The sequence below is a fragment of the Musa acuminata genome, chromosome BXJ3-8, assembly GCF_036884655.1.
Source record: "Musa acuminata AAA Group cultivar baxijiao chromosome BXJ3-8, Cavendish_Baxijiao_AAA, whole genome shotgun sequence".
Classification (NCBI taxonomy): domain Eukaryota; kingdom Viridiplantae; phylum Streptophyta; class Magnoliopsida; order Zingiberales; family Musaceae; genus Musa; species Musa acuminata.
The window spans coordinates 40,263,607-40,278,222 of NC_088356.1; the positions used below are offsets into that span (position 1 = coordinate 40,263,607).

The 14,616-nt window shown below is 40.5% G+C and overlaps 1 protein-coding gene across 1 annotated transcript; it reads right to left on the reverse strand.

Moving 5' to 3' along the window:
- Positions 1-12,213: 12,213 nt before the first annotated feature.
- On the reverse strand, positions 12,214-13,204 carry LOC135645494 (protein GOS9-like). The gene is made up of 3 exons (XM_065163900.1): positions 13,130-13,204; positions 12,623-12,811; positions 12,214-12,541 (listed from the first exon to the last, which is right to left on the reverse strand). Exons 1-3 carry the CDS (start codon positions 13,130-13,132, stop codon positions 12,305-12,307), a joined length of 429 nt encoding a protein of 142 aa, XP_065019972.1. The 5' UTR covers positions 13,133-13,204; the 3' UTR covers positions 12,214-12,304.
- Between the last annotated feature and the right edge of the window lie 1,412 nt (positions 13,205-14,616).

Consider the following 14,616-nt stretch of genomic DNA (forward strand, 5'->3'; position numbering starts at 1 on the left):
GGAACATGGAGCGGAGGCACAGTGCTTTCCTTGGATAGAGGTCAAGGACATGAACTCTTGTAGAGGCAAGAGCAGGATCATGTTGTTCCATGGGTCCTTCATTCTGACAGAGCTGACTCATCTTGCATGGTGCCAAAGACGAAGGGAGCTTCTAGGCACATGCACCTTATCTCGGAAAAGCATGTGATGGAGGAACTAAGGCGACTCAATTTGCGGAGGCAAAGTTAGGTTCGGAAGGTCTTAGCACGGGGCAAGAGGATACAGAGGTGGGTACTCTTGAAGAATATGATGTAGTGTTGCCATTCAAGTTGCCATGAAAGAAGCGGTGCACAGCGAAGATTGTGCTGGTAGGGGCAGAGGCCCAGGATCCAGACAATGGTGCACTAATTGCAGCGAAGTTGGGGGACTTCGGGAGCTACTAGGCAACGGACTGTCCTAGAGCGGTGTTTCATCTAGGTGTGACCTAAGAGTGGGTGGATGAAGGTCGATTTCCAAAGGAGCGAACAAAATCAAAGGTGGAAGAGACCCTACGATGTATTGGCAGAGGCCACACATGGAGGGACCACAATTCGAGTTCATCCCACGAGGATCAGAATGCAATAGAGATGACACCAGGAGGCGACATGGTGCAGCGGATCGTGGTGGAACAGTTCGTGGCAATGCGATACACATGAATGAGTCTTGTGAGGGACTAGATCATACGGAGGTATAATCAGAAGCTACTGGAAGCTCCACTTTGGTGAACAACATGACGACAAGAAGGGCTATGGATTCAAGGAGTGAAGGCCATGGTACCGCAGAGGCGGGTCTTCCGTGCGTGCATCGAATTTTGCATCGGATGAAAGCCTTGGTCATCAACATATGGGGGCTGTGTTCCACCAAGGAAAAAGTTCAAATGCAAGTACCAGTGAGTCCCATGGGAGGGACTTGATTATACAGAGGTATAATCGAAGCAGCTGGAGAATTGGACTGCTCCAGGGCTCATATTCGCTTAAGGGTGCCCGACAAGTCAAAGGACAAGGTCGAGTAAGCGAACGTTGCTACCAAGGAAGCTAAGGAGAATAGAATCGGTGCAAATCCTACAACGTGATGGCAGAGGCCATGCATGGGAATTGCAGTCTATCTTTCCATCGACCAAAGGGAGCTGCTTGGAGAATATAGAGGTGGGGGATCGAAAGGGGCGAGGAAGCGACGACGAGTCCAGAGGGACTTAGCTACCCAAAATCAAGCATCAGTTAAAATAGAGGTGGACTCAGAGGAGTGCCATGGAGACATATCTACTGATCATGAAGAAAAGGGATGCAGATGCGAGGCGACGGATAGTAGGGTCATGGGCATGGCAGCACCATGGTACCATAGAGGCGGGACTTCCATGAAAGGCATTGATCCCTTGCTCTCATGGAGGGAAAGCGCTTGGTCGTAAAAGGGGCCGAGGAGGCGGAGCATGCAGAGGCAAATCTCCAAGTACTGAGACAAGGCTGAAGGGCAAAGGCCAAGGAATTTCGTAAGACCAGTGTCAACGAGCTTCTCATCAAGATAGCTGAAAGTGAAGGACTTCGGTTCATGCAAGAGTGCACGACCAAGGAATGAAGCAGGCAGTACACAGTGCTGTACCTTTGGTACTTAGGGGAGTAGGCGGCAGGGTTGATGGAGAAGACGGTATAATCCCAGAGATGACCAAATCTATTAGAGAATTACTCCAAGTTGGGGTAAAAACTTCTTGCATTCCAGAAGTTCGATGGCATTGAGAAGGTGAATCACAGTAGCTAACTCAACGCAAGGAGTGTAAACACTTCATGTGCTTCAGAAGTGTGAGCAAAGAGCAGGCGAAGGCCAGTAACCAGCTCGATGCATGGAGTATAACCTCGAGGAGGCAAGCGAAGTCAAGTAACCTTTGCCTTCTCAATTCTTAAGAGAATGGGCGAAACCGAGTACCCCAATTCTCTTATCTATCCAGCAGAGGAGCTCTGCATAAGTTCAATGACTCTTCGAAGATAATGGAAGACAATAGTTATCAAATCTTCACCAACGGTGATCAGTGCTACTGAGAGTAGATTGTCCGCTTCATTTCCCAACGAAATGCCAATCGAAAGCGGAAGTGATGCGAACCTACTTGGAAGTGACAATTAAGTGAAAGAAGAGTCAATGGTCAAATTTTGTGGAGGAAGGACCCAAAACTTCAAAAGTTTACGAGACGATGCTCGTTAAAAGCTCCAACAAGCATCCACCGAGTTCAAACAGCATGAGGCATTTGAGAGACTGACGCAGTAAGGATGGTCTTTTCCTTCATTTGGAGGATCCGCAGGAATCAACAAGGATCAACACAACTCAGCCAACCCCACACCAGAGTCAGAGTCATTGGTGAGTTGAAGCAGCATGGCGGATCAAAGGTTCGACTACTCAAAAACAGCAGCGGAGAGCAGTTGGGAGCCAAGAGACGTATTGTAGCTGGAGTAGAAGATTGAAGACTTAGCAAAGGGAGGAGTTGCAGTGTCGACAAAGGCTTCAACGAGGACGTCGAAGGAATAAGTGGGGGAGAATGCCACGGACAAACTTCTAAACAAGATGTTTGATGTAATGCTTATGTATGTCCATGTCTTTTGGTATGTTCATACTTTGACTAGCATGTAGAGGGACAGCCGAAGGCTTAATAGTCCCATTTTAGTTCGGACTATAATGGATCATTTTACCCTTTGTTATGCAACTGTTCAGAGCTTGTAAAGTCTATTTGTAATTTACTTTGTCTATGAAGTGTTTTTGGAAATGTTTGCTTGTGGATCCCGAATGAGACATTTTCTCTAACCCGATCTCTCTTTTGTGGGTCCTAAGGGACATGTCTTCGGAGACGTTGACCTTTGCGGACGGACATGCAAGGGTGCCGCACGACTTAGGCAAAACTAGCTAAGTCCGTGATAATGGTGCCAGCTTCCTCTGCTGTGGCCGCTTCCAGGCTCCCCGCCGTAGTTTCTCTGCCGCAGCAGTCTTCACTGCCATAGAAATCTTCGCAGCAGCAATAGTTTTCAGCAGCTTCTACAGCCGCAGCAATATGTAGCAGCTGAAGTCTTCAACAGCAGTCTTCACTACCACAGCAATCTTCGCTGCAGCAACGGTCTTCAGCAGCTGTAACAACTTCTGCAGCCGCAGTCGCAACCGCAGGAAGCATCCGCAGCTATAGCATCAGCAGCCGCAGCAGCCATAGTGATCTGCAGCTGCAGCAGCAGGTACTCTTCTCACTCATTTCCTCCCCCACTTCCTCCATCTTCTAGCTACTCTTCTCACTCATTTCCTCCCCCACTTCCTCCATCTACCGTGAAGCACTGCTGTAAAAAAAAAAAAGGCGGGGGGCTAGGATGACTTCGTTATCTTCTTCTGATATTCCAGTTCCTAATTCTGCAGGGACTCATAGTTCTTCTCCTACAGGGCTTATCTCCATCAATACTGCCACACTAATCCCTTTCAAGTTATCAAAGGGTGGCAGCTATGGGTCATAGCGGGCTCAATTTTCTAATCTCTTATTTGGATACGACTTGCTAGGTTATATTGATGACTCTTTCAATTGTCTGCCAACCATGCTCAACATCCCCGGAGAATCTAGTCCAGTACCTAATCCAACTCATAAACTGTGGCTGCGTCAAGATCGTCTCATCCTCCAAGCTATTCAAGCCTCAGTTGCTGGATCTATCGCTCTATTGATTTCTGCATGTGTGACTATTGCCCATACGTGGTCTAAACTACAAACAACCTTGGTGAATCATTTGCGTATTCGCAAGCTCAATCTTCTATCCAAGCTGATGGTGACCAAACAAGAGGAAAGTACTATCACTGATTATCTACAAAATATCAAAGTTATCATCGATGACTTGACTTTGATAGGTCATTCCCTATATGACGAGGAGATCATCATCCATACCCTAAATGTTCTTGGAAATTATTACAAGGAATTGGCGGTTGCAATTCGGGCACGTGACTCACCAGTATCCTTTGAAAAACTCTATGACAAGTTGACTGACTATGAAATATATTTGAAGCGTGTAGACAAAATGCTTGGACTATCTATCACAACTCAAGTCAGTTATAAGTCTAAGAGGAAGAACACTCGGTACCCTCCGAACATCACCAAAGGTATTCTTGATCCTATGGGTCCCATGCAACACCCCCCTTATCCTCCTAACTTCTCGCAAAGTGGCAACTCTAATACTCGTCCACCTTGGCATCCTACCCCTTCAAGCCACCAACGACGGGTAGTCTACTAGCTGTGTAATAAAATCGGACACTCCGCTAAAGTTTGTTGGTCCCGACCCCGCCTTCCTGCTCTGTCACACTGGCCTCAAGCAAATCTTCTCATTGCTCTGACGACTAGCCAGCCCAACTAGATTGCATACTTTGACGCCTCCCATCACAGCACTCTGATCTTCAGAATTTGTCTCTCCACAATCCCTATGGTGGCGATGAAGATATCATCATCAGTGACGGTAACGGCCTTCCTATAACTCATACTGGTTCCACAACGTTTATTTCTGATACTACTACATTTACACTCGATAATGTTTTATGCGCCCCTAATATTAAACGCAACCTTATTTCTATTTCTCAATTTTGTAAAAATAACAATACTTCAATTGAATTCTTTCCTGATTCCATTCTTGTTAAGGACTTGAGCATGGGGGCATCCTTGGTATAGGGCCCGAATAGAGGAAACATTTACGAATGGACGTCAGCTCTATAAATAATCCAGCCCACTGTTCATTCTTCCGTTGCAGCTCCAATTGATATGTGGCATCATCATCTTGGTCATCCCTCATCCCTTATTCAGCACAAATTACTTTCTAGTTTCTCTCTTTCTATTTCTAAATCGCATAGCTCTATAATGCATTGTAATGCATGTCATAGTTGTTAGAGCTAGCCCCAGGATATTTACCAAAGGATAATTTTGGCAACACAACAAAGACAATAAAGCAGAAAGAATAAAGCGACAAGAACAAACAAAACACCAGAACACCAGATATACGTGGTTCGGTCAATTGACTTTGACCTACATCCACGGAAGAAAGAGGAGCAAATTACTACTATAAATGAGGGACACTTACAAATGCCTTAGGAAATGTTCCTAGGCCATAAAACACCTTTAGCTTCCTAAACAAGAAGACTTCAAACCATAAGCAGGTTTTCTTGTGATGCCTGCTGTACTTCTTGTGGTGTCTGTGGTACTTCTCGTGGTGTGTCTAACATCAAAGCTCAGGCCCTTATTTATAGTTCCAAGACGAGACAACAAGTCTGATTTTCCCGATGTGGGACTATGGGACTTGCCAAACTAACAAATCTCCACCTTAGCATGTCCCAACAAAACTTGCTCCACCTTCTTCACAAAAGCCCCAACGGGCTATCACCAACAATGAACACCAATCAAGTCCAAGCACTGCTTGAACTTGTAAACCGGAACATGCTTCGTAAGCATATCAACTGGATTGTCCTTCGTATAAATTTTCTGAACAAGGACCTTTCCCTCAGCAATCAACCACTTAGCGGAATTATCAAAAGAAACTGCATCTGAATAGGTAGTAGGCTCACCAACTTCACTTGTTTCTTCTGCAACAGACAAAGCATATGCAACCAAATTTGCATACCTTTGTGGTGGTCGAATATCTCTCATATGACCCAAACGCATATGCCATAATTTGGTGATGTCAGAATCAGACAATGATGATGACGAGACTGCAACTGAACCTGTGACAGTAGTTCCCTGCAGAATATACAAGCTACCAGACCTACAAGCTTTCATAACAACAAGGGCATTTCTAGAAACTTTCATAACTCCACCTTCAGCTGTGTATTTACACCCAAGAGCTTCTAGGGTGCCTAAAGAGATGAGATTCTTTTTCAAATCAGGAACATGTCTAACATTAGTGAGCGTCCTCACAATACCATCATGCATTTTAATTCGGATTGTTCCTCTACCAACAACATCACATGCAGCATTATTGCCCATCAAAACAATTCCACCATTACAAGATTCATATGTGGAAAACAAATCCCTATTGGGACACATGTGATAAGAACAACCTGAATCTAAAATCCATTCATTTTTAGACTTTGTCCTGTCATCAGTAGCAAAGAAAATATTTCCAAAATTCTCATCAGATGCTACACTAGCTTCAGCGGATTCAGTAGTTTTTTCAACAAATTTTTTCTTTTACTTTAATTTATTTTTCAATTTAAAGCAATCAGATTTAATGTGCCCCATTTTATGACAATATCTGCATTCCAAATTTCTATGTCTGGATTTAGATCTAGATTTAGATCTACTACTGTCAAATTCTCTTTTATCCATTTTATCCCTGACAACCAGACCCTCAGCCTGATTTCCTCTACTTTCCCCAGTGATATCTCTGTCTATTTGCTCCTTAGATTTTAGTGCAGATTTAATTTCCTGATACGAAACTGTTTCTTTTCCATAAATCAAAGTATCACGGAAATGCTTAAAAGATTGGGGAAGAGAACACAAGAGCAACAAAGCCTTATCCTCATCATCAATTTTTGCATCTATATTCTCCAAATCCATAACCAAAGAATCAAACTTATCAAGATGCGAGAGTATAGATGTACCTTCAACCATCCGAAGCATATACAGACTCTGCTTCAAGTAGAGACGATTCTCCACTGTCCTCTTCATGTACAAAGCTTTAAGCTTGTCCCACATGCTCTTAGCCGTAGTCTCCGTAGCTACCTCCCGTAAAACCTCGTCAGAGAGGTTTAGAATGATGCTGGATCGGGCCTTCTTATCCATACCCGCAAGATCTTCCTTTGACGTACCATCTGGAATGTTCTCAGCACCCTGAAGTGCCAAATCAACTCCGTCTTGAACCAGAATGGCCTCCATCTTGAGTTGCCACATGCCGAAGTTGACATTTCTGTCGAATTTCTCGACAACGATCTTTGATATTCTCATTGTTGCCAAAAGATCCCAGAACCAGGCTCTGATACCAGTTTGTTAGAACTAGCCCCAGGATATTTACCAAAGGATAATTTTGGCAACACAACAAAGACAATAAAGCGGAAAGAATAAAGCGACAAGAACAAACAAAACACTAGAACACCAGATATACGTGGTTCGGTCAATTGACTTTGACCTACATCCACGGAAGAAAGAGGAGCAAATTACTACTATAAATGAGGGACACTTACAAATGCCTTAGGAAATGTTCCTAGGCCATAAAACACCTTTAGCTTCCTAAACAAGAAGACTTCAAACCATAAGCAGGTTTTCTTGTGATGCCTGCTGTACTTCTTGTGGTGTCTGTGGTACTTCTCGTGGTGTGTCTAACATCAAAGCTCAGGCCCTTATTTATAGTTCCAAGACGAGACAACAAGTCTGATTTTCCCGATGTGGGACTATGGGACTTGCCAAACTAACAATAGTAATAAAAGTCATCGATAGCCATTTGGCTCATATTCCATTTCCACCTCTATACCATTTAAAATCATTTATATAGATGTTTGAGGCCCTGCACTAATCCTGTCTTTTGATAAATTCAGATTTTATGTCATTTTTGTAGATCGCTTCACTAAGTACACATGGTTATATCCTCTTCACCATAAATCTGACATTTTGACCATATTTCCCACTTTTCGAAAGTTGGTCAAAAATCACTTTCAGTCTACCATCAAAACAGTTTACTCTGATGGTGACGGTGAATATTAAGCCCCAGCGTCCTATCTCTCAGCTTGTGGTATCCAACACCTCAAGTCTCCCCCGCATACTCCTTAACTTGTTAGCTCCGTCGAACGTAAACATCAATATATAGTAGAAACTTTGGCTCACACTTATCCATCAGGCCTCCATGCCTTCAAACTATTGGACGGTAGCTTTTCAAACTATCGTCTACCTTATTAATAGAATGCCTATGCTAGTCCTACAATACCAATCCCACTTTGACACACTATTTCACAAACCCTCAAACCTTCGTAAACTCAGAATATTTGGTTGTCTATGTTATCCATGGTTGCATCCCTATGCCTTTCACAAGTTAACATCACAATCTAATCCTTGTGTTTTTATAGATAACTCTTTTGAACATAATTCTTTCCACTACTATAATCTCCACACTCACAAAATTTTTAAATCACGTCATGTTATTTTTATTGAGTTTATTTTTCCTTTTCACAACCATACCTCTACTACCATGCAGACCACCTCATTAACCATTTCTCATTGGGGTATACCTCCGATCCAACCGGACGAGCCTCCCATGACATTGTCCAGTCCCTCCTCTCATGATCTACACTATTCCACTCCTTCGGTTCAGCAATTGCTCATTCCTACTGCACTTCTTTCTTCTCCAACTATTGAGGTACTTAGTTTAGGATCACAATCGTTATCTGTGCCTTCTTCTCGGCCAAGTGACCCTGACGTACCTCCACCTTACCCGGCCTGTGTTAATGACTCTCAACCGCTTCTTCCAACAACATAACCTCACAGTCCCATAGTCTCCACCATTCTATGACCACATGCTCTAAGAGTGGTATTTTCGAACCGTGTCAGGTCCTTGATCTTCATGCTATCGTGGATTCCTCATCCACCACCGTTGAACCCACCACCTTCACTCAAGCCCAAAAATCTCTGCATTGGTATACCGCCATGTGTGAGGAATATAATTCCCTCCTCCATAACTCAACATGGGATCTAGTACCCTTTCATCATACACAAAACATCATCAGGTGTAAGTGGTTTTTTCGAGTTAAATGGAACCCTGATGGCTCTATTGCCCAATATAAGGCACGCCTCGTCGCCAAAGGGTTTCATCAAAGACTTGTAGTTGATTTCACTAAGACATTTAGTCTCATTATTAAGCCCACTATAATTAGACTTATCCTGAGTTTGACCACCACTAAGGGTTGGCAATTACACCAATTGGATGTTAATAATGCCTTTTTACAGGGGACTCTAACTGAAGATGTATTTATGCACCAACCTCCTAGTTTCACTCATCCTTAATATCCAAGGCATGTCTGCAAACTTCGAAAAACTATTTATGGACTTCATCAGGCTCCAAGAGCTTGGTACACTGAACTTGGCTCTTTTCTAAATTCAGTTGACTTTCTCAACTCCAAATCTGATTCCTCATTATTCTTACAACAACACCATAGCGACACAATATATATTCTGGTATATGTGGATGATATCATTGTCATAGGCAACAATCCTACAGAAATCCAATTGTTTATCGAACAGTTGGCAGCTCGATTCTCGCTCAAAGATCTAGGACCCCTAAATTACTTTTTGGGTGTCGAAGCTACATTCACATCTTCCGGTCTCTTTCTATCATAAAGAAAATACATTCAAGATTTATTGTCCAAAATAAACATGCTGGATGCAAATGTGGTTACCACTCCTCTATCTATTAGTAGCTCTCTCAAATTATCTGATGGAAGTCTTACTACGAAACCCACTCAATACCGATAAGTCGTTGGTTCCCTACAGTACTTAGCTCTTACCTATCTCGATATCTCATTTGTAGTCAACAAATTATCACAGTTTATGCAGAGGTCATCTACTATGCACTGGTCTACAGTCAAACGAATTCTACGATATCTTAAGGGGACCCTCAATCATGGTCTCTTTGTTCGTAAATACTCTCCACTTCAGCTTCATGCCTTTACCAATGCTGATTGGGCAGGCAATTTTGATGATAGAATATCCATATCGAGGTATATTGTCTTCCTTGGCACTAACCCAATCAGTTGGAATTCTAAGAACAAAAGATAGTTGCACGGTCTACAACTGAAGCTGAATACTATGTCATCGCCACTGTCACTACAAAACTCAATTGGGTCACAAATCTGCTCAAGGAACTCAACATTAACGCCACTTCTATAATATATTGTAATAATATCGGAGCTACCTATCTGTGCGCTAATTTGGTGTTCCACTCCCTCATGAAACATATTGCTATTGACTTCTATTTTGTGTGAGATCAAGTTGTTCGCCATCAACTACGAGTTTCTTATGTCCATTTGGCTAATCAGTTAGCCGACTCACTCACGAAGCCTCTCGCTTGTGAACTTTTTACATTACAACGATCCAAGATTGGTGTCCTTGATAGGAGCACCATCTTGTGGGGGCATGATAGCAGATTAGATATCCTCAACTATATAAGAAAATCTCTCTACTATGTTAAGGGAAATCCTCTATTCTGTTGAAGGAAATCCACCCTCCTAATATGTATAAATAGGAGAGGGACTTGTTAATGCATTCAAACTTCGTTAGTAATTTCCTTTCTATCTCTTTTCTAACATTTATAGGCTATTCACCTATAGCATACATGTGTTGCATGAGTCTATTCATTCGTCAAGCTCAATTATACGTAACATCCTGGAAATACTGAGAAGTCAAACTTCACATTCCACGTCTTGTCCACAACAGTCCAAAATAATCTTAATGTGAATATTAATGCAAGTTCTTAGCTGGGAGTCTTATATTCTTAATGTGAATATATATATATATATATATATATATATATATATATATATATATATATATATATATATATATAATCATTAAAAAGGGCCTTGCCTTGACTTGCGAATCATTTTGAATTTCGAGCTTGTACCTTCTCAACATCCATAATTTTACACCAATACTTACGATGATACTTTTTTTATTGTATCATTATTTACACATTTATATTTTATCTTATGTGAAATGTTACATAAAAATATAACTAATACACATCATATTGACTCGTATATGAGTATTAAGGAAATATTTATGGGTGAAATGATTTGAAAAAAAATTAAAATAATAATATATTGGTTAACTTATAATGAATCATGATAAATTTAAGTTTTTTTTAGTTGAATTGATCTCAATCTCATGAATGCTAATCATCCTAACCAACTGAAAACACATTATCAGTTTAAAAATTATCAACAAAAGAACTATATGTCTTAATAAATTTAAGTTGGATTGAATTATTGTCAAATCTAAATATAAATATTAATCAATTTGACTTAAACGTACCATTATTCAATTTTCTAACTTAGTATCAGATAGTTATTCTAAATGAGTGAAAATTTTATAAAAAATATATGCAGCTGAATAGATAATATATTATCTTTAATTCATAATTTAATAAACTTACATCTTTGGATTGAATTAATGTTCAATCTTATATATATTACATGATTAATTTGACTCATTAGTAGGTTTTTATATTGTAAATCAAGAGACAACTCTTTACGAGCTTTTATCATTCACAAAAGCTTCATTAGTTTTATCTCCGATACTACTCAAGAAATGAAGTAATTAATTCTCATTTAATTTAAAAATAAAAATAATGTTGCAACGATGCATCATGTCCATCATTTTTCGTGCGAACACACATGCCCATGGTCATGCAAAATTTTCGGGCACATTTTATCTCGTGCGAGCTTCCTTTTGCTAAAAGGTCGAAGAAGCTTCCTTTTCACAAGTAAGAATGGGCCTTGCACCTATCGATACCCTGTGTCATCTCTATCAATTCCTTTACATCCTCTTATTTTTTTAGTGTTCTTCCCCACCCTTCAAGATACCTTTGCTTGGACACAAGCAAACCATGTCACATCCTCCGATCTTAGCCAAGTCTTCTTAGTTCCAAAAAGAGAGAGAGATAAAAGAGGGGAGGAAAGCCTCTCACCATTAGAGATGTGGAATAGTACAAGTAATTTGGAATCGTGGTATGTCATCCTTTAAGGAATGGTTGAGATATTTATAAGCTATTCATCTATAGCCTACATGTGTTGCATGAGACCATCCATTGGTCAAGCTCAATCATACGTGGCATCCTAGTAATATCGAGAATTAAAACTTCGTATTCCGCATCTTATCCACGTTATTCCAAAGCTGGTCTTAATGTGAATATTAACACAAGTCCTAGGAGTCTTAAAAAAACTATATATATATATATATATAAATATATATATATATAAATATATATATATGTATATATATATATATGTATATATATATATATGTATATATGTATATATATATATATACATGTATATATATGTATATATATATATATATACATGTATATATATGTATATATATATATATACATGTATATATATGTATATATATGTGACTTTATTTATTTTATTCAAACTGGACCTTTATTTATTTTATTCATGATAACCTCCAACTTTGACTACAAGGAGGAGACGGAGGGAGTACGATGACAGTAACAGTTCATTTCAGTTCATTTATTATGGAGTCCAAGTATCAGCAAGACTCATTTATTGAAGCAGCAGTATCAGTCCAAGGGGTCTAGTTCGGTGCCAGGTAAACTCCGATGGCCTCAATCATTTCGCCCGCACGTCCAAAGAAGCCAATGATCTTACCCGAGACTAGCGGAACGGAGAAAGGTATTCCGCCACTGGAGCCGAAAGGTCCATAGCTGTCCTTGTTGGTCCTCAGCGTCAGGTTCCTCACCAGAGTTAATCCCCACATCGTATCCACAGACCCCTCGACGCCCACAAGATACTCGTCCTCTTGCAGAGAAATCTGAACAACGACACTTTTCTGTCATTGAGGTACAACCAATCGATAATGTTAATTAGGAGGAAGATGACGAAGTGGACGAACCACGTAGGGTTTGAAATCGATGCTGCCGAAGTGCTTGGTCTCCGTCTGATCATTACGGATGAAGGTGATCACGATGGCGTCGATGGCCTCTACGGCGCCAATCTTGATTTCGGTGATGCGGTCGGCAGCCCCCATGTCCCATTCAGACCCTCCGTTGCCACCCCACAGCCCCACCTTGATCTCTCCCGCCTGCACGCATGCACGACACCATCACGTTATATACCACCATGCATCAAAACCTTGCACAGCAGGAAATGGATCAAGAGAAAGAACCATTTGCATGTAGATATGGATGTGTGTGTGGACAAGAAGAGAAGAAGATGACGATGATGATGCACGTCCTTCCTCTGGGACCTATATTACATTGGCGGGCCCATAACCATCTTCCTCAAATAAAACGTTAAACGTGTAGTACCTTACACAGTGCAACAACACAGACACAATTTGCACAGCAAGAATGTATAAAGAGAACGAACGACGTCACGGAGGCAAAGCCTCCTCACTCACCATTTGCAGACTCCTTTCTTTTGCACAGGAAGAAACTTAGGGAAGACGGTGGATGCTGCACGTCCTCCCTCTGGGAAGAGGATGGGGGTATTTGTAGCCCTCCAAGGTTAACATGTGCCTACATAAACGTGAATCTCGTGATCGACCCACATCAGGTTCTGCAAGCGATGAAGTCAAAAGAAACACCTACAAGGGCTGAATTGGAGATGATGATCCCTCTCCATCTCATCCTTCGTAACACTTGGGTGTCGGCCAAGGATGGAAGCTGAGGTACGTAAACGTGAATCTCATGGTCATCTTAGCCATCTCACGTTGGATGGCTTGGCAAGCATCTACGTCGCATATGTCCTTCCATGGCGGAAATGCTAAGCTGCACATTCTGCATGCAGAACCTTAAAGACTTGTGAGCGTACGAAAGTTTGGTGTATGGCTGCCAATCTTCACTCAAAGGGCCTGAACGTAGCATATAATGCATACTCCCTTCCCTTGTGCTCGTTCGGTCGACGGTACAGCTTTTAAGTGGTTTATTGGAATGGATGTCAGAATATAGCTTCATAGTTTACATCACCATTATTTATATTATCAAAAGAGTGTAATTTTTTCATTTCCAATCGTAATCATTTAATTTTTTTTTCTTCCTTCTTTCTTTCTGATTAAGATTAATTAATCTATAATCCTACTTACTTTTCTTATGAGTAAAAAATCATAGGATCTCGAAAACATACATAAATATAATTTTTTTAATTTAAATCGACTCTCTTGATGTAAATATAAGGCACATCACATGGTAATTTTTTTATTTTTTTACTTCTTTTCTTTTTTCTTGTTGTTTTTTATTTCTCCTTATAATGCACCAACAGCGATCCAACCCCCCCTTTTTATGTAGATAATATTATCATCAACAGAAATATACTATATATCCACTAGTTTATGTAGATAATATTATCATCAACGACAATAATTCCATGGATATCAAGCAATTTCTTAAATAATTGATAGATCAATTCTTCATCAAACACTTAGGAATCTTCAGTTATTTTTTGAGAATGAGAGTAACGTTCACAAAAAAAATACCTTCCACATCTAGTATCACTTGATTATTTCATTTTCACTGCATGCCGTTTAGAACTTTTGACTGCATCTCATGATCGAATGCTTGTGGCAAACATTTGGATATGAGGTTATGAGAAAGGAAAAAAAAAAAAAAAAAAACGGTTCCACTGGCTTTTATATGATCACTTTTGGGAGGATAATTATTTTACACGAAATGATGCAATGGCAGATGGAAACCCAACTCCAGAATATTTTGTACACCATCTCATTCATCTATAGAATTCAAAAGACATCCAAAAGAACTGTCTGCAAGATAATATTAATCTAAATGATTGGGTGAGATGTGTTCCACTTTATCTATGACTGTCATATATAAAAAACAAAGAAAGTCTCTTGATGCAGAAACATGACCTTTCTTATTTGTTTGAGTAAAA